The sequence below is a fragment of the Mchenga conophoros genome, linkage group LG17, assembly GCF_057382185.1.
Source record: "Mchenga conophoros isolate Kocher_MC1m ecotype Shallow Benthic linkage group LG17, M_conophoros_male_GT1.1, whole genome shotgun sequence".
Lineage (NCBI taxonomy): Eukaryota > Metazoa > Chordata > Actinopteri > Cichliformes > Cichlidae > Mchenga > Mchenga conophoros.
In genome coordinates, this window is record NC_140542.1 from 14,042,277 (window position 1) to 14,066,948 (window position 24,672).

Here is a 24,672-nt window from a genome sequence, read left to right on the forward strand (position 1 = left end):
GAGCCCAGAGCAATTGATCTGATGTGGTGGCAGAGGCTGTATCAAGACTAATGTAATCTAATAGATAATTTCTATATTGGTTAGAATTAAGATTATTTTTATTTTTCCAGTTCATGAGGACTGTTTTCTTGGCTATGCATAGGGCAGTGAAAACCATATGGGCTATGTTCTTTTCTGAAGTGACATTATCTAAGCTGCCCAACAAACACACTAAGGGGGAAGTTGGAATGTTACATTTCAGACACTTTGATAAGTCTTCACATATCTCGCGCCAAAACTTTTGCACTGGTGGACAGAACCAAAGAGCGTGGATGTAATTGTCTGGTGTATTGCCTTGACAGTGTGAGCAGTTGTTGGAAGATGTAAAGCCCATCTTGAACATCCGATGACCTGTATAGTGCACTCTATGTAGTATTTTGTATTGTATTAATTGCAGACTGGGATTTTTAATTAATTTAAAGGTTTTTAAGCAAATCTGAGACCAGAAGTTTTGGTCTAAGCTGACTGATAAATCTGCTTCCCACTTTGCAATAGGAAGGGATATTGATTCATCTAATTTAGAAAGTGTTCTGTATATTTTAGATAATAATTTGGGGGATTTAAGAGTAAGAAAATGTGCCGCACTTAGTGGTGTTTGTAATTCAACTTGACTGAGGTTAAATTTCTTTTTTACTATGGATTTAATTTGTTGATATTCTAAAAACCTTGTCTTGTTAATCCCATATTGTGCAACTAGTCTGTCAAATGGAATAAATTCTGTTCCCTCTAATATATGTTCTAAGTATTTAATTCCTTTACAACCCCATTCTGGGAAATTAATCATATTATTGTTTTGTAATATGTCAGGGTTATTCCAGATAGGTGTACGTTTGCATGGGATTAATGAAGACTCCGTTATTTTTAGAAACTCCCACCATGCTGTCAGAGAAAAGCTGATGTTGATACTTTTAAAGCATTCATGTCTTTTGATGTTTGAGCTAATAAATGGTAGGTCTGAAATCTCTAGATCCTTGCATAGTGCCTGTTCAACATCTAGCCAGGGCTCAACTAAGAAGGTATGTTTTAACCATTCTGAGATGAACTGAAGCCTGTTGGCTAAGAAGTATTGGTAAAAATTAGGCAGATCTAATCCTCCTCTATCCTTGGTTCTTTGTAGCGTTTTTAAGCTAATACGCGGGGGTTTATCTTTCCAAAGGAATTTGGAAATATATGAATCCAGAGATCTGAACCAATCTTGTGATGGTTTATTAGGGATCATCAAAAATAAGTAATTTATTTTTGGCAAGATCATCATTTTTATAGTGGCGACCCTTCCCATGAGTGATATGGGTAAAGATTTCCATCTAGTCAGATCGCCTTCTACTTTCTTTAGAAGTGGGATGTGGTTTAATTTAGTTAAGTCTGAAAGCTTAGGAGAGACATTAATACCTAAATATTTAATATTTCCGGATTGCAGTGGGGCAGAGGAAGAATTATGGAAGGAGCAGTTAATGGGGAGAACTGTAGATTTTGGCCAGTTAATTGAATAATCTGAAACTCTTGAAAACCAGTTTATTAAAGTAATTACCTCTGAGAGGTTGGTTTGTGTGTTTTGTAGAAAAAGCAACACATCATCCGCATAGAGACTGATTTTATGTTCTATGTTCTTACATTTTATGCCCTTAATTGTTGTAGCCTGTCTAAATGCTGCTGCTAGAGGTTCGATAAAAATTGCAAAAAGTGAAGGGGAGAGTGGGCATCCCTGTCTGGTGCCCCTCAGGAGACAGAAGCTGGAGGATGTCTGGTCATTTGTTCTGATACGAGCTGTTGGGGAATTGTATAATATTCTTATCCAGTTTATGAAAGAGTTTCCAAAACCAAATTTGTGTAAAGTTGCGAATAAAAATTTCCAGTTAACTCTGTCAAATGCTTTTTCTGCATCTAGAGATAATATTATGGTTTCGATGTTTTTATCGTATGAGTAGTCTATTAAATTAAGTAATCTACGAGTGTTTGTTGAGGAGTGCCGACCTTTTATGAAACCAGTTTGGTCAGGATGAATTAAGAGGGGGGTCATTTTCTCTAATCTCTTTGAGAGAGCTTTGCAGATTATTTTAAGGTCTACATTTAAAAGAGAAATTGGACGATAGCTTGAGGGAAATAAAGGGTCTTTGCCTGGTTTTAGCAGGAGACTAATGTTGGCAGAATTCATATTTGGTGGTAGTCTGCCATTTTCCTCGATTTCCTGCAACATGCCGTGGAATACTGGTGCCAAAATTGTCCAGAATTCTTTGTAGAATTCTGCAGGGAAGCCGTCTGGACCTGGAGCCTTATTATTGGGCATACTTATCAGGGCTTCCTGGAGTTCACTTGGCGTCAGTGGCGAATCCAGTTCCATTGCTTGACTGTCTAGTAATTTTGGAAGAGTTACGTTGTCAAGAAACAGATCAATTTCATTTTTAGATGGGTTTATTTGTGGTGAGTATAAAGTTTCATAGAAATCCCTAAAAATGTTGTTTATTCTTCCAGGATCATATATTGTGTTCCCCGATAAATCTTTAGCAGCACATATAGTGGTTTTTTCTTTCTTTATTTTTAGCTGGTTAGCTAGAAATCGACCTGATTTGTTACTGTGTTCAAAATTCTGCAAGCGTAGTCTTTGTATAAGGAATTGTGTTTTTTTATTAATAATTTCATTTAATTCTAGTTTTGTTTTGCATATTTTGTTCAATGTTTCCTGATCTTGGTCGCATGCGTAGGCTTCTTCTAGTGATTTGATGGTTTTTTTCTAATTCCTGAATATTTTTGTTTTCTTCTTTCTTTTTGTGTGATGAGAAAGAAATTATTTTACCTCTCATCACAGCTTTACCTGCTTCCCATAGAACAGAAGCAGATATTCCGAGAGTGTCATTAAAGTCTAAATATGAAGTCCATTCCTTTTTAAAATATTTAATAAAGTCTTCATCTTTAAGTAGTGATATATTAAATCTCCAGTTTTTTCTTGGCGTAGTGTTATTCTTGTGTATTAGTGTTAAGGATACGGGAGCATGATCGCTGACAGCTATAGGATGAATCTCAGTGTCTGAAATGTCACACAGCAGTGAGCTGCTGACCAAAAAATAATCCAAACGAGAGTAAGAGTGATGAACATGCGAGAAAAAAGTATATTCCTTACTGGTGGGGTGAAGAGAGCGCCATGCATCGCAAAGACCAAAGTCGCTCATATACTGATTGATTATATTTGTGGACTGCCAATTGCGCTGAGTTCCTGTTGTGTTGAGCCTATCCATGTCTTCATTTAGTCCAAGGTTGAGGTCACCGCCAAGAATGAGTGTGCAATCAAGGTGTTCAGAGAGTGCACTAAAAAATCCGTGGAAGAATGAGGGTTCATCAACATTTGGACCATATATACTTACAATACATAGTTTTTTGTTCAATATTGATAGTTTAATAATTAGAAATCTACCCTCTGGATCTATAACTGTATCGAGTACTGTAAAATTAACATTTTTATGTATTAAAATTGCTACTCCCCGTTGTCTAGAATTATAACAGGCTGCAAACACGTTAGGAAACTCAGGTGTTTTAAGTTCGTTTAAACCTGTGACAGGTCTGTGAGTTTCTTGTAATAAAACAACATCTGCCTGTAGTTTTTTAAGCTGGTTAAATATCTTTAACCTCTTTCCTCTGGTGCCAGCTCCATTTACATTCCATGTGACAAACCTCAGCATGCCCATAATTGTGTGTGTATGTCTAATGATGTACGCTGGGTGTTTCATTTAGACAGATGGAGAGGATGTGGAAACATCACTTGTTTGTAAATAGAAAGAGAAAAAGAAGTGTGGTGAGAGGCTCCATAAGTCTGACTATGTGTGTGAATATTCACTAATATGAACAAGCGTGGCTTGCTTATGTGTCCTGCAAGTCTGTGCGTGCTGTGAGGCTGTTGTGAATGTGCTGCCGTTGAGCTGATGTGTTTGCGTGATCGTGGTGTGAAAATATGGAGAAATAGAGGGTGTTGTTTGTAGGTGAGTGGGGAAGTGGGTGATCACAGCAGTGAAAGACAAGAGAAAGAAAGAAACCACATGAACTGTGAGCGACAACAAAAAAAAAGAAACAAAACGGAAACATTCCAATTAAAGCAATGACGGAGGGTGACGGTGTTATATCTGCTATGACATCATACTGATATTACTAGGTTAAACTCATGTTAAAGGAGAGAGTGTGAATGAATAAGAAAAGAGTGTAGCGGGTTCTTATCTGGAGTGCAGTCAATATAACCACGGTGTGGTGCCGGGGTCGCGGTAGAGCTGTCCGTCCACGTAGAGCCGGTCCACGGCGATGACAGCACGGGAGCCTTTCTGGATAAAGCTACGTCGAACTGGGAACAGGACCTTGCGTCGTTCCAGGATCTCTTTGGGGAACTGGTCGTTCACGCTGAAGTCCGTTCCTTTCAGCTCTCTGCCGCGACTCTTCACCTGTTCCTTTTGTTTGAATTGACCGAATTTGGCCACAATAGGCCGTGGTCTCCCGGTCCGCGACCGCACGCCCCCCAAGCGATGCACTCTATCGAAATCGATGCTCTTTACGATGTCCTCCGGCAGCTTCAGGTGGATTTTAATGAAGCTTTTCACCGTTGCCTCCGCGTCCTCTCCGGCAGATTCTGGAATACCAGAAAACACAAGATTATCTCTCATGCTACGGGCTTGTAGATCGATAACGGATTCTTTTATTTTTTTATTTTCAATGTTTAGCTGGGTCACGTTATCGGTGAGAGATTTAACCGACTCCCGTAGCGTGGCATTTTCAGCGGCAAGCGATTCCACCTGCTGCTGGCTGAATTCCAGGGATTCTCTCAGAGATTTAAATTCCCGGTGTAAAATCTCCACCAGGGCCAGCCTCGCATCGAAACTGGACAATCGCTTGTCGATTGACTCCAGGATGTCTGCGATGTCATTGCCGGCAGGCGATGTTGTACCGGGGGAGTCTGCCAGGCGATATCTCTTCGATGACGGCGTCTCAATTTTGGTCGGGGAGGATGTACTGTGGGCCTTCTTCATTACTAAATCTTGAAAACAGCGGTCGATGTAATCTTGGAGAGCGTCTAAACTCTCCCCGTTGTCATCCAGGGTGTTAAAGGTGATAGGACAGATGATGTTAGTTATATGACAATTGATTAGTATATTTGGTAATACTGAAGCTTGAAAAACCTTTGTTAAACTCTATGCTACCATTTGCTTTTTTTTCTCCGCCAAAATCTCCGGCGTCTGACGTCACCTACAACATGGGTCGCTTACCTTGTCCGTCACTTCCGTCACTTACCTGCGTCCCCTATTCATTCATTTTAGACTTTTGATCCCTTTACCCCGAGTCCGAAAGTGTATATTTATTTTCTTACTCTTCTTATATTTATTGTTTGTTTACTTGCACTGCTGTAACTGGAGCCTCGTCGTCTCGTCTCTCTGGACTGTATGTAGCGGAGATGACAATAAAGTTTACTTTGACTTCAGCAGCGAGCAGGCGTACCGAGGGCTCTCGTGCTCACTTTTCACATATAGAATTTAGAAAAAACATCAGTGCAAATTCTAAGTCTGTATCATAATGTCTGCTGTTTTCGTGTTCGTTGCTTTGCTTTTATTTTGTTTTATTTTGCAAGTTGGTTACTAGATGCCGCTCCTGCCAGCCGAGAATACCCCGCCGCCCTGCCCTCTCCTCCCTGTGCCGCAAACAGCAGGCGCACCTCGCAAATGGAGAGTGCCTTTACTCCCATCAAATGGGTGATAGAAAGCCAATCGGTGCCTATGCCATTCCCAAAATGCGCTGGCATGACATCGGGGCAGCATCAGTACAACCAATTTATGTTTTTGCAGATGCCCGTGATGCCGCTCCCCACCACGATGCCGATTATTATTTATCTAAACACAACAAGTTGCAGATTTTCAACACGTTCTTACGGTGGCCCCTAGAGACAAAGCACTTACAAACTCCAAAACACTTGCAAAATCCAAAACACTTGCAAAATCCAAAACACATGCAAACTCCAAAACACTTGCAAAATCCAAAACACATGCAAACTCCAAAACACTTGCAAACCCCAAAACACATGCAAATTCCAAAACACAACGGAAGTGCTCCAGGACGCTAGGGGCAGCGTTGAGCTTTTGTTACCTAGTAACTACACAAGCCAGGAAGTACCAATGACCGGATTTGGAGTGTATCCCAATTCAGGGTCTGCAGCCTTAAAGGCCGCATTTCAAGGCCAATTACGTCACAGCGAGACAACGAAGGCTGTCCCAATTCAAAGGCTGCTCGAAATGCGGCCCTCAAATGCGTCCTTAATTTCCCTGAATTTTAAGGATGGGTCGGTGTAGCCTTCATGGCCCAACATATCCCAGATTCCATAGCGCGGCGGTGGTGTGGATAATTTTGCCGAAAAAACGACAGAAGAGTAAACTTTCAGAAGTAAGTACTGAATATTATGTCACTTATTTATGCGCAAATGTTTTTATAATGAAGAACATTAAAACATTACTGTTGGCCACATGTCGGCAAAGTTATGTGACATTAGCGACGTTTGTACTAACTTGGTTTTAAAGCCTTTACTTCAAAATATACGCCGTTCAACAGTTGACTTTAAACATACAGAGAATGTGATGATTTTATGTATAATTAAAGTCAGTCATATATCCACAAACACAACAAGCTGAAAGTCAGTGATGCTGCTCGGTTTGCAGTCCTGAATATCACGGCACAAGCAGGATTCACTGCGCTGTTAATGTTAGCTATGTTATATTGCTGCCTCTGTTCGGTGGTGTCGAGCCAAACGGACTTTAACGTGTGTTTGAACGAGCTGATGGTTCACTCGTTAAGCTGAAAGAAAGATGCTTTAATCACAGGAGTCACACATGTGTCCACTGAACCATCTGGGAACTCTTCTTGTTTTGTAATAACACAATCCTCCTTCTTTTGTGCTGTTTTGTAGCAGTGTATACACCTGAGACTGTCACCTGTCTGTCTGTCCTGCACTCTCTCTCTTTTTCTTTCTCTCTGATTGTGTAATAAAAGTATGAACATTCATTTAGAAGTTACACTTGTGTTTGAATCTTGCAGCTTATCACACATTTGATTTCCATGTGTGACAACTGCAAGTGGCCAGAGTGAGGACAGACTGAGGGACCCACTGCTGCACGTCATCTGTGAGGCTTTGCACCCCTGATGATCCACCAGGACAAACTCAGCAGTGTGTGAGGAAGAGGAGGAGGAAGAGCCAGCAGCAGCTGACAGATGGAGAGAATAGACTGTTCCCTGTTTGTGAAGGACTGCTAGGAAAGTTTAACATAACTGTCTGTGCTGAATCAGTCTTATTAGGTAATGTTCAAATAATTGTATCATTCCAGTGTTTTCAGTGTGGGAGAAAGTACTCAGGGCCTTCAAGTTACACACTATGAAAGGCAGCAACAAGTTTAATATTCAGAAACCTAAAGTATGTATCAGCAGCAGAATGGAGCTAAAAACAAATGTTTGTTCCAGTTCTATGAAGCTTTGAGTATTTTGGATCAGTAGCACTGCTGTGTTTGTTGCATCATATTGCTGTAATTGTTTATATCCTTTATATATTCTGAGGTAAGTTGATCTATAGTGTTACATCATATTCTGTAAGGATGTTATGTGTATGTATACTTTCTGCCCAGTTTGACCCATTTAGCAGAAGTCAGCCTGTTTAAGGCTCTGATATCTATTCTGTATGACTTAAAGCAGTTATGACATGGTCTGATTTTCTCACCCAATAAAGGAATATTTCATATATCAGTCTACTCTTCATTTTATCAGAAACAGTTATCACAGCTTGTACATTTTCTTTTTATAAATATATGTAAGCAATGAGCCAAATTTAGTAATGCCAACACACTGAAGAAACAACATTTGTCTCTTATATATGATACACCTATATATGCACTGTCAAAGATACTTGTGTTTGAGTGAAGATTTAAGGTGATAAGACATATAAATAACTGCAACTTGAATCTGTACTGAGGCTCAGTATTTGACACAGAGTTCATGTTCACTGCTGTAATAGCTAATAATGATTAATATAATAACTATAATATTGGCCATATTATATTTACATTACCAAAGTGATATGACTTTAGTCTCATGAACAACATCAGCTAATTGTTATTTACTAACTAATCTTAAATGACTGTTCAGTACAGAAATGAAGCCCAAAAATCATGTTTTACTGTCCTGTGGTCTCAGCCTCAGATACTTATCAAATCACACAAAGCTCTTGTAGAAACAAACAAACAAATGAACAAAATATGTTCTCCTTCATTTCTGTCAAACAAAGTTGTATGACAAGTTTCCAGCGGTTCGTATTATGGTTGCTAGGCAACCTGGGAAGCGCGACGGAGACTAGACCGTCCCATACAGACAAACTTGCCGTTTATTTTGCAAATCGAGCTCAACACTGCCCCTAGTGTCCTGGAGCACTTCCGTTGTGTTTTGAATTTTGCAAGTGTTTTGGATTTTGTACGTGTTTTGGAGTTTGCAAGTGTTTTGGAGTTTGTACGTGCTTTGTCTCTAGGGGCCACCGTACGTTCTCACTCCCTAAGCGTAATATTTTACGCTAGGTGATTTTACACCACACGTTTTGTTTTTGTTTTGTTAAAAGCACTGACTTACCTTAATACAGATGAGTAATATAGACAGCATTGTATATGACCAATATATAAACTACATCATACATCAGATTTTTACATGTTGATTATATGAATATGTTATTTATTGCAATATTGTGAGTGACCACTAAGAGAGACTATTAACAAGGCTATAAAGTTCTACCATTTAAAGCTCAGTGACACAAAAAAAACTGAGCTACACAATGGAATACAAAGGTGTTTGAATATGAGATATGCACCAGTTTTCCTAATAATCTGGGACACTGTGATCTGTGGTATCTATGTCCGCGGGTTGGGAATGCATCCTTTAGGCTGGGGTTGAGTATTCTGTGGAACAAGTTTGCTCTGACACACCTCACTGTACTCCCTGAGATGAGCACTCTGATCATCTACTTTGTTAAAACAATGTTATGACATCCGGTTAATAGTAATAGTGTAATTAAGTACATTTAGCCAAGTAACTGCACTTTGGTAGTAGTTTCAAACAGGCCTATATGGTATGGCATGTCATTCCATCCATCCATTGTCAATTATCTGTGTCCATATTGCAGGGGCACAAGCCTAAACCATGATGCCAGACCTCCTTCCCCATGACCTCCCTCCCCAAAGACACCTCCAGGTCTTCGCTGTGACTACCAAGATATTGTTAAATAAGTTGAGGAATATACAGTGGGGAAATAATTATTTTGGTTTGCTCACTTCCAAAGAAATGAAATGAACAGTCTCTCATTTTTATATATGTTTCATTTTAAAGGAGAGAGAATATGAACCAAAAATCCAGACGAAACACATTACATAAAAGTTATAAACTGATCTGTATGTCACTGAGTGGACCGTAGATGGATTGTGGAACAACTACAGTGATGTGGACACTGAATCTTCTGATTTATTTCTCAATCTACTTCTCTGTGTGTCCCGAGGTACTTGAACTCCTCCACCTGGGAATCATGTGCTCTGAAAAAAAGCATAAATGGGATTTTGAACTAATTACTTTCTTAATTAATTACATGTGGAAGAGTGATAATAATAACAATAATAATAATAATAATAATACATTTTATTTGAGGGTGCCTTTCAAAAACCTAAGGTCACCTTAGAAAAGAACAAAATTAATAAAAGAAGCAATAGTCATAAAATACATGAAATAAGTTAAAATTGCAAAAACAGAACTTGACAACAGATAAAATCAGCACTAAAGCGAATAAGCCAGTTTGAACAGATGTGTTTTGAGCTGTGACTTAAATGCGGGAAGAGCGACTATATTTCTTATGGTTGGAGGAAGAGAGTTCCACAGCCGAGGAGCAGAGCAACTGAAGGCTCTGTTCCCCATAGTTGTAAGGCGTACGGACGGAACAGTAAGATGAATAGCAGATGAGGATCTGAGAGGGTGGGTAATAGTGGTGATATGGAGCAGGTCACACAAAAAGGAAGGAGCAGATTTATGGATACACTTGTACGTGAGAAGTAAGATTTTAAAGGTTATCCTGGCTTCTACAGGCAACCAGTGAAGCTGCTGAAGAACTGGGGTAATATGAGCTCTTGACAGAGTACGAGTTATAACCCGCGCTGCGAAATTTTGAAGAAGTTGGAGTTTATGAAGGGACCTTTTAGAGAGACCAAATAAGAGGGAATTGCAGTAATCAATACGGGACGTAATAAGGCTATGGACAAGCATGGCAGCAGCATGGGGAGTAAGGAAGGGACGGAGTCGGTTAATATTATATAAGTGGAAGTATGCAGACCGGGTTATATAATTAATGTGAGACTGGAATGAAAGAGTATTATCAAGTATGACACCCAAACTCTTAACCTGAGGGGAGGGATGGGTGGGAGAACTTTTAATGTTAATGGAAAAACTGTGGGATTTGGATAAGATAGAGGCTGTACCAACAAGTAAAACTTCTGTTTTATTACTGTTAAGTTTAAAGAAATTGGAGGAGAACCAGGATCTAATCTCGATAAGACAGTTTGAGAGGGAGGTAGGTGGGAGGGATGAATTGGGTTTAGAAGAAATGTAGAGCTGGGTGTCATCAGCATAACAGTGAAAATGTGTATTATATTTTCAAAATATATGACCAATAGTTAGCATGTAAATAATGAATAAAAGAGGCCCTAATACTGAACCCTGGGGCACACCAGCAGAAACAGGATGGAGACTTGAAGAGTGGGATTTAAATTGGATAAACTGAATGCGGTCTGAGAGATAGGAGGTGAACCAGGCAAGGGGGGTGTGACTAATGCCAATGGACGCTAACTGGTTTAGGAGGATATTGTGAGAAATGGTATCAAACGCTGCACTAAGATCAAGAAGGATGAGGATGGATAGGAGACCAGAATCAGCTGCCATCAGAAGGTCATTGGTAATCCTTAACAGAGCAGTTTCTGTGCTATGATTGGGGTGGAAACCAGACTTTAATTGTTCATAGAGATTATGGTTATTGAGGTGTAAGTGAAGCTGGGAGGGGAGAACTTTTTCAAGAATTTTTGAAATAAAGGGGAGATTTGATATAGGGTGAAGATTATCAAAGTTATTGGGGTCTGCACCAGGCTTTTTGGGAGTTGGAATAACAGAAGCCTTTTTCAGAGATGAAGGAACGATTCCAGTGTTGAGGGAGGAATGGATAATACTGGTTATGAGAGGCGCTAACAAGGGAATACAGGTTTTAACTAACACAGTGGGAAGAGGGTCAAGGTGACAAGTGGATGATTTAGATTTTATAATAAGACTAGATACCTCAGTTATGGAGGGAAGAGTAAAGCTTGAAAATAACTGACAGGAAGACAGTGGGGGAAACAGGAAATTAAGAAGCTCCTGCAGAGTTAAGTTGACGGTGGATATCTGAGATTTTATGGGTGAAAAAAGATAAGAGAATTACAAAACTCAGCAGAATACATATGGAAGGGGAATATGACTGGAGGTTTTGTAATTTTACTGAACAATGAAAAGAGAGACCTGTAGTTATCTTCATTAGAACTGATTAAACCAGAGTAGTTTGAGTATTTGGCTGAAACAATGCAGCCCTTAGAGAACAAAACATGATCATTATACATTTCTTTATGTATAGTAAGTCCAGTTTTCATGAATAGACGTTCGAGTTGGCGTCCTTTAGCTTTAAGATGACGCAGGTTGGGGGTAAACCATGGTGCTGAACGGGAAAATGAGACAGTTCGATGTTTAAGGGGAGCAAATATGTTAAGAAGGTTATGGAGGTTGACATTATAATGAGAAACAAGTTCATGAGGGGTTGAGGAGCTGTGGATAGATGGAAGGTCATGGATGGCAGATGAAAAAACAGCTGGGTTAATATTACTAATTTTCCTAAAAGTGATATTACGAGGAGTACAGGTTTTGAAAGTGGTTATGTTTGCATTAAAAGAAATAAACATGTGATCAGACTGGGGAATCAATGTGTCTTTACAATGTGTAGGGGTAATACCACAACAACAGAGCAAATCCAAGATATGTCCTTTAGAATGAGTAGAAAACTTTATGTACTGTAGAAGCCCAAAACTTTCCAGGCAGGGGGTAAAATCTCTGGAAAGGGGGATTTTGTCACTGTCCATATGAATATTGAAGTCACCAACAATTATCAGATTTAGAGAAAGTATAGAGAAATGAGTGAGTAGAGCAGCAAATTCATTTAAAAACTCCTTATTTGGCTTAGGTGGCCGATATACATATACTGGTGGGGATAGATCCAGGGAGCTGTAATGCAATGTTTTCAAATGAATGGGAGAGAGGGGCAGAGACAGGGAGAACTTTCCAGTGCTTCCGGTGAATTATCGCGAGACCCCCGCCCCTCCCCGAGTTGCGAGGTTGACAGGTATAAACAAACTCAGATGGAATGGAGTTATTGAGAGAAACAAAATCATTGGGCTGTTGCCACGTTTCAGTCAGGCAAAGAAAATCCAACTTACGATCGGAGATCCTGGATGAGATGTCCCTTACCAGTGAGGGAGCGGATGTTTAATAGACTGAAGTTGATACTAGAGTTACCTTTCCTGACAGGCTGTTGTGACTGATACACAGTCACAACAGCCTGGCATCTCCTCCTCATGCTGGTTACCAGCTTGGTCACACACTGGTGTGGGTTGGCATCCCATTTTTCAACCAGCATTTGTCACAAGTCATTGAAAGTGATTGTGCTGGTCACTGTGACACAAACAACACTCACGCTGATTCCACAAGTGCACAATGAGGTTTTAGTCAGAAATGCATGTGTGACAGTCCATCCACTCCACTCCTAAATTATGGGTGTAATCTGTAGTATCTAGCTCCGTGGGTTGGGAATGTATCCTCTTAATTGTGGTTGGGTATTCTGTTTCCTCTGGCACTCCTCACTGTGTTGACTCAGATAAGCACTTGAAAAATCCGAAATAGTCTCATCATTTACTTTGTTAAAACAATGTATCCTGTTAAGAGTCATTACAGTTAACGTAGGTAAGTACATCAAGTCAAGCAAATGTACTTTAGTAGTAGTTTAACCTTCCTGCCTTCTTGGGACCTTTTTGTGCCACTGCTATGTGTTAAATGGCTGCCATTTCCACTGTGTTCAGTGGAATATAACCAAACTTGCCACAGGATAGTTTTTACCTGTCAATGTTAATATTCCAGTGTGAATTCCTTAAATCAGCCTAAAATGGCTGAGCAGCAGAAATCCCCACACCCATCACCCTGGGGACCATTTTCTGCCCATTGACTTCCATTATAAACGCTATTTTTCAACCCCAAATTATCATCATATGATTTTATTTTTTCTTCTTTTCTTGGATGTCAATGAAGACTCGGGGCCTTGAAGTTTTAATTTTTAAATTGCAAAAAAAATGCAAAAAAAATAATGGCAGGTCAAAATGTATGTTGGTGCCAATCTTTGGTCCATCTAAAGGCCTACTTATAATGACAATCACATATTACTTCAACTGGTTTTTTGTGGAAATATTTAGTTTCGTTTTTTGGTTTTTGGGGCTTATAACACAGGGCGCTCATGTAATAACACTGGGATTTGAAGGGTTAAAACAACGAAAATATAATTAAAACTTTACATAAATATTTCAGGGAGAAGTAGTTTTACAAGGTTGGCTAATTTAAAGTGGAATAAAATATGGATATATGGTCTTTTTATGGCGTGGCTGAGAATGGTCCCTAGGGTGATGGGTGTGAGTTTTTTAAAGGATGGCAGGAGGGTTAACTAATTTACCATTTAACTAAAGTACATACACTCACCAATAGCCAAGAGCCTTCACAGTGACACTAAAAGCGAAGTGGAGATTGGTAACTACATTCTAATGGGGAAATATCAGATCAGGTCTGTAACATCAAAATCTATGCTTTAATCTTAAAGCTATTTCATTCTCACCACACAGGGATATCATTTAGCATATTTATTTCTAAACAAACAAACATACATTCAGCCTAATGGTATAGTATTAAAAAAATAAGATTATTCTTTACATGTTTATATAAAACAGGTAATACTTGTGCCGCTTCAGATACAAAAAATTGGCACCTATAAATTTAAACATCAAATACTTGCATATATTTCAGTTTTTCAAACAGGGGGAATTTCATCTCAGGTGCCCATAATACCTACACCAACAAGTAAAATGACTGAAATAGGGACATAATTAGGAAGAGAGAGATTCGAGAATTCAGGTTAAATGAATGGCTACTTTGACCTTGAGCCACTGCTAATAGCTAAAGTGTAGCTTTTAATCATTGTCACATGTTCCGGTGCATTTAAGAACTGGCTGAACATAACTGTACCAGCCTGATTAAAATCTGCTTCAAAGTGAGTATACCCCTAAAGTAAAATGTCCAAATTGTGCCCAGTTTGTCATTTCCCTTCCAGGAGTCATGTGACACGTTAGTTTTACAAGGTCTCAGGTACAGATAAAGAACAGGTGTGTTGAATTTGATGTTATTGCTCTCACACTCTCTCACTGGTCACTGGAAGTTTATCATGCCACATCATAGGAAAGTATTCTCTGAGGATCTGATAAAAAGAATCGTTATTGTACATAAAGATAGCCTAAGCTATAAGAAAATTGCCAACACCATGAAAATGAGCTGCAGCATGGTGGTCAAGACCATACAGCAGTTTAACAGCACAGGTTCCAGTCAGAACCTAACATAACTTCGCCATGGTTGACCAAAGAAGTTGAGTGCACGTGCTTCGCATCATAGAGGTTGTCTTTTGAAAATAGATGTATGATTGCTGCCAGCATTGCTGCAGAGGTTGGAGGTGTGAAGGGTCAGCCTGTCAGTGCTCAGACCATACGCTCCGCACAATGCATCAAACGGCTGTCGTCCCAGAAGGAAGCCTCTTCTAAAGATAATGCACAAGAAAGCCCGCAAACATTTTGCTAAAGACAAGCAGACTAAGGACATGTATTACCTGTGGTCTGATGAGACCAAGATAAACTTATTTGGTTCAGATGGTGTCAAGGGTGTGTGGTGGCATCCAGGTGAGGAGTACAAAGGCAAGTGTGTCTTGCCTACAGTCAAGCATGGTGGTGGAATGTCATTGTTTGGGGCTGCAGTAACTAGCATCTTATGCTTTCCCCCTTATGGTTTCTAGCAAGGATGAGCAGTTGGGTGTTGGGGAAAGCCATGTTCATTAGCTAATCGGTACAAATAAATGATTTTTGACTACAGAACTCACTATGAGCTTGAATGCTGATTAAAGTCAGTTCTGTAGTTCAAACATTAGCTCTACTGCTAATGTCTGAACATTAGCAGTAGAGCTCCACGACTGGAGAACTGGACAGGTCTTTCAGGAACTGTATTAAACTGGTTCAAAACATACTTAGAAAACAGGAAATACTTTGTATCAATAGGTAACTTCACATCTGAGCAGACAAGTATCACATGTGGAGTTCCCCAAGGTTCCATCTTGGGACCCTTTCTGTTTAACATTTACATGCTCCCATTGGCACAGATTATAAAGAACAACAAAATAAACTATCATAGCTATGCAGATGACACACAAATATATGTCACAATGTCACCAGGAGACCAAGGCCCTGTACAGGCTCTTGGTAAATGCATCGAGGAAATTAATGACTGGTTGTGCCACAATTTTCTCCAGCTAAACAAAAACAAAACTGAGGTAATAGTCTTTGGTGCCAAAGAAAAACGATTACAGGTCACCAGAGAACTTCAATCTATACACCTAAAAACCACAAACCAGGTGAGAAATTTGGGTGTAGTGATGGATGCAGACCTAAACTTAGAAAAACACATTAAGACAATAACAAAATCAGCTTACTATTACCTCAAGAATATTTCAAGGATAAAAGATCTGATGTCTCAACAGGACCTGGAAAAACTAGTCCATGCATTCATCTTTAGTAGGCTTGATTACTGTAACAGCATCTTTACAGGTCTACCTAAAAAAATCAGTCAGACAACTACAGCTCATTCAGAACTCTGCTGCTCGAGTCCTCACTAAGACCAAAAAAGTGGACCACATCAGTCCAGCTCTGAGGTCTTTACACTGGCTGCCTGTCCATCAGAGGATAGACTTTAAAGTCCTGATGGTGGTCTATAAAGCTCTGAATGGTTTAGGACCAAAATACATCAGTGACCTCCTGACCTCAGGTCATCTGGATCCGGTTTTTTATCAGTTCCCAGAGTCAGAACCAGACACGGGGAAGCTGCATTCAGCTTTTATGCTCCTTATATCGGGAACAAACTCCCAGAAAGCCTCAGATCAGCTGAAACACTCAGTTTATTTAAATCCAGGTTGAAGACTCACCTATTCTCAGCTGCATTTGAATAAAGCACCAAATCCACACTTTTAAGCTTAAATTTCAAAACTTACATTTAACTACTGATTTTATCTACTGTTCTGATTTTATCTGTTTTGATTTTATATACTGTTTTGTTTGTTTGTAAATTAGTTAGTTTGTTTGTTTGCTTGTTTTAATCAGTTTTAAATCATGCTTTTTATTTGTTTTTGTTTCTAATGTCTCTGTAAAGCACTTTGAATCACCTTGTTGTTGAATTGTGCTATACAAAAAAACTTGCCTTGCCTTGCCTTACTGCTCTAACTGCATTGAACTGAACTGAAGGATGTTTAGACCTGCAGCTGAAGATGAGGCACTGAAATGGTTTATTATGAGAAACACGGAAAGGTCACTAGGCTAATCGGTCACTAACTAACATTTCCTTATGTTAAACCCAAATAATTGTTTCAATTTAATAATTATATAGACTATCTCAGGGGTCCCCTATTAAAATAGCTGGAGGTCCACTACTTCCGCCATCCAATCAATCTGGGGTCCAAACATTTTAAATGAACCGACAAAAATATTTTTGTTCATTTTTGCTTAACATTTAATTAATAATATAGACATTTGTCTTGTAACTACTGATCAATTATTCATATGCCAATTAAATCATTTGCTGAACAGAAAAGAAGAGACCATGTACTATTTAACACTACTGGCTTGGACAACTGAAGGAACTCTAAATATAACCAGAGCAAAGCATGGGAAGAATGACAATAAGAACAATAAAATGTAAGTAGAGGAAAGAAATTACAATGAAATTGTGGAAAATTTAGTACAGATTCAAGAGAAATGAAATTTTCTGTTACAGTACACTTAAACTTAGGTGTCAGAAGGATGAAAATTTCCATAACACATTTGGGAGCTTTGAATCTTACTAAGACGATCAAGTAAAGAAGTACAGTTGTAGCTGATCAATTTGGATAAACTCCAACACCACAAACACTGAGAGAAGGTTGTGAGACTTAAATTAGCATAGGTATCATTAGAGGCCAAATACAATTTTTATTCCAGTGTGTGCTTTTTAATACTGCAAGGATTTTTAGACATGCGAGCCAAAAGTACTGACGCATTTTGGAGCCAGCTTCGTGTAGCTATTTAAGGAATGTTTGGAACCTTTCTTTGGCCTGAGGGTTGCTGCTTGATCACACCTTATATTGCCTCAATCCCCAGTGTATTTGATCTTCTATTTCCTGTAGCGCCACCTTTTTAAAAAATTATTTATAGCTACAAACAAGACCTACCACAAATCGTTTTACTTCCTTAACACAAATGAATAAGCCATGGCTTTAGTGTAATGTTACCAAAGCAGTGACTCATTTTCTGCTCAAACCTGCCACAGTTTCCCTGTGGTATTAACATTAAGTAGAGTCTTGAAGCGAAATGTGTTAAAGCTCTTCTTTCTTCTTCAAGATTATTTGCCGCACCATTTCAGCAATTTTAGGGCGAATTTCTTTGACAGAGACTTTTGGTCCCCATGCATCCACCACTTTGCCGTTAACGTCAATTAGATACTTCCAGAAATTCCAGTCAGGCTCCTTTCCAGATGCCTCTGTAAAAGATTAAATGACATAGATGTATGAATAACAGGTTCGTGTAAGCTTGTAACCTTTTAAAAAAAACATTATTTGTTTTAAGTTTTGCTTCAAAGGTTTCTATTTTTCCCCTCTCTTTTTTCTACACCGCACACGACTGCTCTCTCATAACCCCCCCCCAAAGAGGCAGTTACTCACCAAGAAGGTACTTGTAGACATTGTTGGCTCCAGTGCCAACAACAGCAATTTTGCTGAACAGAGGAAAGGAGACTGCGTAGACTCTGCGCACAAAGCTGTCAATCTCCTTGTCACTGCCAGGCTCCTGCTGTCCAAATTGGTTACAGGGGAAGGCTAGCACATTGAAGTGATATGGACCAAAGTCCCGCTGGAGCTGCTGCAGTTGATTGTAGTGTTCCTCAGTGAAGCCACATTCACTAGCTACGTTTACCACCAGGGAAACCTAAAGCCACCAGAAAACACTGTAAAAACACCACAAAAGCTTTCCTAGCTTAATATGTGTCAGTATATATGTTTCTTTAAACATGCATAATTAAATGAACTACTTGCAGTTTTATTTGCATGTAGTTCACATAAAGTTGGCAACCACTGGATTGAATCACCCCACTGTACAGTATATGTTGGATCTATGAAGCTATATGTGTTAGTTAAAGGTTGCCATTGACCAATTTTACAAGGCTGCTGAGGATGACACATTCAGTGAAGAGGCCACCTGCTATAACTGAAACAGATATGGATATTTTTTCATTAATTTATGTTAAATAACGGTTACTTTCACTGAGACCATATCTGATGTAAAATTGTTTGTTTAGTTGTCTCTTTTTAGACTATTTTTGTCTTTATTGCACTGTGACAGTGAAGATGGACAGCAAAGTGGAGAAGGCACTAGGGCTGGGCGATATGACCCAAAATTCATATCTTGATATTTTTTAGCTGGATGGCGATATACAATATATATCTCGATATTTTTTTAAGCCATAAGGTAAGAACAAAAAGAGAGTTCTTAGTCAAAGCTGTGTCCCAGATGTCACACAGGCACTTTTATTAACATACAGCGTAGATGTACATGAAGAAATTACTCAAAAATAAATTATCAGCATTTATTATATAATAATGCTCCATAAATAAAAGAAAACAATGATGTTTTTGTGCATAACAAAAAGCTCACAATTGTGCAGTCAAAATGTAAACTAAAAGACGCTGAGCATAACAAAGACAGATTTCACAGCTGCTCTTTTCCCAAGTTGTACTGCGTGACTGACAGCCTGGAGTTTGAAATCTGCTTTGTAACCGTGTCTCTTAACAGGTGCCATTTATGGTGCTTATACACACACAATACGGTAATATTACGTTGAAGCACAGTACGTATCACTCCGCGAGGCTCCGGAATACGGTAGCCTACTGCTCCGACAATCCATCAAGCGGTGCAGCTCCGTAGCTTTCCAAAGTGGAACTAAAACATTTCTTGACAGATTGCTGAGCGCCGTGTACCACATAAAATCGGTTCGCGGTCAGTAGGCACAACCAGAATTCATACATACAGAAAATGAAAGGATTTTAGGCCATGCATGTCGTTAGCGCGGTTAGCTCGCTAACACGTTGACGCCGTCCAGCCTCACACACGGGGCGATCCGCGGTAACTCGTTAACGGAGATTTGCCGTGTCCAGCTTGCCGTTGCCTGCAGGTGAAGCGATGGGGGAGGGGGGAGTTGTGTTCAGTGAAGGAGAGGCGAGGCCCAGTAACGTTGCAGAGAGACAAAAGTGGACGAAAGAAAGGCAAACTTGCGACTCCACGAGTATAACATAACATATACTATATCGATATAAACGATATTGTCACATCTTATATCTCGTACGAAAATATATCGATTTTTTTTTTTTTAAACTTGATATATCGCCCAGTCCTAGAAGGCTCACAGGCCAGACAAAGACTCCCCAGCCACAGCCCTAAAACATGACTGATCTAGAGCAGCGGACCCCAACCCTTGGGCCACGGACCAGTACCGGACCATGAGTTGTTTGGTTCTGGACTTGAGGCTTGGGTGTGAATTTTTTTTATGGTTTTTTTTGGTCTTTATCATTGTTTTTTATTGTTTTTATTGTTAACTCTGTTTCCCTGGGTGTTTTCCCGTGTGTTAAGAATTAATTTTTTTTTTTTTGGTACTGCTACTGGTTTTATTTTGTTGTATTTATCCACGACATCTTGCAGTCCGTGAAAATATTGTCGGACATAAACCATCGCGCAAAAAAGGTTGGGGACTGCTGCTCTAGAGGAGATCTGCACGGAGGAATAAGCCACAATAGCAGCAACAGTGTGTGAAAACCTTGAAGACTTGCAGAAAACATTTGGCCTCTGTCATTGCAAACAAAGGGTATGTAACAAAGTATTGAGATGAACTTTTATTATTGACCAAATACTTATTTTCCACCACAATCTGCAAAGAAATTCTTTAAAAATCATACAATGTGATTTTCTGGATATTTTTTCCTCATTTTGTCTGTCATAGTTGAGGTATATCTATGATGAAAATTACAGGCCTCTGTCATCTTTTATATATACACACACACACACACACACACACACACATATTGCCCCACTGTGTACAGACAGACAGACAGGCTCCTTCTTCAAAAAAAGCAAAAGTGAAGTCTGGCCGTCCCACTGATTGACTAATTATTTGAACCACAGATAACTGTGATTTAGGCCTTTACATGTTACAGACGCCATTCACAGATACAGAGACTAATAAGTATCCTAATACACATTAATACATGTCACAGCTTCATACTTTAACTCGCAGTTAAACTACAGAAGATCATCACTGCAGAAGTATGGCTTCCTGAGAAAGCAGTGTGTAATCTTATCATCTAGTGACATCTGGTGTCAAGATAATACAATTGCAAGTCTGACATATATGACATGGGATACTGAAAATATCCACATCTCTAATAAATTAAGCTCTTTATGTGTCTGGTACCATATCTCAAAGACAGTTAATATGATTAACTTCAAACTTAGTGGGTGTAATGCTGAGAAGGTAGCGTATGGGGTCATTGGATGACTCCCATTTTTTGAATTAAAGTTACTGGTAGGGCTGCTGTTTTGGCAGTCCTTGATGCCTTTTATACAGTGGCCCTGAGAGGTCAAGAAAACACCAGCAAATAGAAATGCACCCCAAAATCACACAAAGCACAACTCTAGTTAAAATAAAACAAAACAAACAAAAAACTCGAACAAAATACAAGAAACCACAGTTACACTACAGTATGATCAAGGACTATAATCAGCATGCTGGAATCTGCGACAGTGGAGTGGGAGTTCATCCACAGAATGTGGATCTCACTGAAGAAGCAGCTGGTGTTGATTTATTAGTCACAAAGTACAAAGTCACAAAGTGCCGATATCTTATTTTTATAACTTAATAATAATGTGTGACACACATGCATATAGAATGAGAAGAGGGTGTGAAAAGAGTGAGGTGAGGTGAGGTAGGATGGAGGAGGGGAGACGGAAAACACAATAACCCATTAAATGAGAGTGACTCTGTTCGACTGTTTTCAACTATGGGATGTGCACGAGGACATCAAGGGAAAATGGTTCAAACAAGTCTTTGACATTATACTGCTGCAGATGTTATGTAGAAGTGCTTACCCTAATTATTAGGGTTATTTTTCTAATATTGGATGGTCTTTGCCTTGTAATATAAAGTGTCTTGAGGTGGCTTTTGTTGTGATTTAACACTATAAATACAACTGAACTGAAACTGAATATAACATTTTGAAGTGAGATGCAGTGAATAACTATCATGCTGTGCTACTGTTGTCTTCAACTGGTTCAAAGATCATCCATTTTTTGGACTCACTGAAAAAGAATGCAGGTTTAAAAGCATTTCCCACTGGCTTCACTTTTTAGACTATAGCTTTGCTTGTCTTTGGTATCCAGTACGTATTACTGAACATCTTTGAATGTCAGTGTGTGAGCAAGTGTCTTATCTTAATGGTTGTTTGTCTAATCTACAAGGCAGCACAGCAGGTCCAGCAAAGTTCTCATGTGTAATGGAACACCAGTTTTCAGTCTTGCTTTTACATTTAATTATTCCTTGCTGACATGAAATGTAAATTGGAACTTTACGTACACTCAACCCATTTAGGCACTGTACTAGTTACAGTAACTCTTCCTTAAAAAGTGCACCGCTACAGCTCTGTGGTGTACAAACTGTGTTCATTCACCTGTAGTGTGTGAAAGATTTATAGTTTAATTTGTCTGTTTGTGTTTATGGTTAAAACAAAATCCAGAGAGTCTTTCACCTTATTACAAAAAGGATATCTTTTTGAAAGATACCGTCTATAATAATCATTTAAAGCTCCATGATTAAGAATTTGGAAGCAAATAAAGTCAAAGACAGCTAAGTCAAAAAAGATGCAGTTTGTCTTATTATTATCATTTTATATAAAGGTTGTCATATGTAATATACATCATTGTTGCATTATTACGTTTATTTATTTTTATTTAGGTGTATATCAACAGTTATTGTAATAACTGGGGTAAAAACCAAACTCATGTATGTTCCGTTACCTCTGATGACGGATAGAGTGAAGATAGAGTGAAGTCTTCAGACAGATTAGGGCTAACGCGGTCTGGTGATCCGTAACTTGTTTGAATGAAATCTCAGCACTTTCTGCAGCTTCAGGGGCTGCAGGCCTGCCACGTAGGCTATCCGGGCTACGTGACGGGACATCCCCACCAGCAGCCCACAATCAAACTGATTCTCATCACTGCTGTGTTAGTTACATCTACAAACAACATTTCATGGAGAGAAGTAAAAGAAAGAAAGAAGCCAACATTCCCATGCAACATTCATTCAAGCAAAGGGCTGGCGTGCCGAGAAACTGCGCTCTAACATCTGTAGTTTAAGCTGCTGTGAGTCGTACTTACCGAACCCCGATATTTCTCCAGAGATACCAGCTTACCCCTGCTATTCACAACTTTAAAAGTATAAAAGTCTTTCTGTTTGCTTTCAGCGAGGCTGAAGAAAGTCAGTAACACTGTGAGCACTGCAGGAAACATCTTTGCAGTCAAACCACCAGCGGAACCAAGATAAACTCCTGCAGTCTTTCTCCGTCCGCCCCGCAGTCACCAGCAGTCTGCGCACCTCCTCTGCACTCAAGCTACACACAGCGATCAGCGTTTCCTGGGCAGGAAGCGCTTAACAAAAATAAAAGTCTTATTGGTCTTCGGTTGTATTCGGTATGAGCAGAAACTAGCAATTTAGCCTGTAAACTCGTGAGGAAAGTGTGTCTTGATGTCTCAGAATAACGGACCTGAGGCCCAGTTTAGGGTGCATTCCAGTTTTATTCAGGAAGGTTCCGTGAGAGCAGTGACCCAGAAGTATCTGTGTGGCGCCTTGGAGCAGTTCTAATTGTCCAAATACTACCAAATACTAAGGAAATAGTTGCTTTATCGCCACTTTTAGTATAAACTGGGATCATCCTTTATGAAAAGAGAGGAAAAAATGCCATTTCATAATTCATAGCAATGGACCATACATTCCTCCAACAAAGTTGACAAAGTGACACAGATCATTATCATTTATAGCTATATTTTACAATTCTGACTCGTGCCCAGTTGTTACCTTGCATGAAAAACACAGATTTTCATGAACTCTCGGTGTAGATCATGAACTGCGTGAACTGAGAAGTGTATTAAAAGCTCTGTAAGATTAAGGTTTGTCATATATATATATATATATATATATATATATATATATATATATATATATATATATATATATATATATATATATATATATATATATATATTTACATATATGTGTGTGTGTGTGTGTGTGTGTGTGTGTGTGTGTGTGTGTGTGTGTGTGATTTTGTGTTTTTCTTTGTGTCAGTTGGGATAATGAATGGAGGGAATTTTATTTTAGCCACAGACATCCTGAAGTAGGATGTCTATGGCTGTGATACAATGTAGCTATTTTATTTTAGAGGCTATGGGACAGGTTTATTAAGCAAAGCAAATGACTGTGATGCTGCAATCACAGTGTGATCTATTAACAGTGTTCTTTAATTTATATATAAAGACCAGCCAGTGCATTTCAGCAATTAGTAACCAGCATTATACCAAGAGCAGCGCAAATTATTGACTCAGAAACCTGCTAACCTGATGAGGGAGGATTAGGGCAAGTATGACGTAGGCCTATCAACAAAAATAATATAGCATAAGTTCAGCATTTACTCTTTAGGTGTTTCTTGCTGAAAACAGAGCAAAAATTCAGATGATTGAGAGGAGGATGAATGAGAATTTATATGTTTCTGATTCAGGGATAACTATTCTAAGGGAAATTGCTGGGCACTGTGCTTTAGGTACTTAAGTGAAGGGCAGTTATCCAGAGGAAAACTGCATTATTATATACTATTCCACCATATGAGCATGTGTCTGTGTGTAACACACATTACTTACCATCACATCCCATGCCCTCCATGCCAGAATCAGCCCTACTGAGGAAGACCTTCCCAATGGCCTTCCATCCAAAAACTAATAGTAATCCATAGCCACTCATGCAATTAACTAATAGATATATATTTAATGAATCTTTTCATGATATACCGTCACACTGTAAGTAAAGAAAGAAGGAAAGTAAGAAACGTGCATTTTCTGT

At 39.1% G+C, this 24,672-nt stretch overlaps 1 protein-coding gene across 1 annotated transcript; it reads right to left on the minus strand.

The window, feature by feature from the left end:
* Positions 1-14,024: 14,024 nt before the first annotated feature.
* On the minus strand, positions 14,025-23,153 carry gpx7 (glutathione peroxidase 7). The gene is made up of 3 exons (XM_085252190.1): positions 22,938-23,153; positions 18,182-18,443; positions 14,025-18,000 (listed from the first exon to the last, which is right to left on the minus strand). Exons 1-3 carry the CDS (start codon positions 23,067-23,069, stop codon positions 17,837-17,839), a joined length of 558 nt encoding a protein of 185 aa, XP_085108316.1. The 5' UTR covers positions 23,070-23,153; the 3' UTR covers positions 14,025-17,836.
* Positions 23,154-24,672: the final 1,519 nt, after the last annotated feature.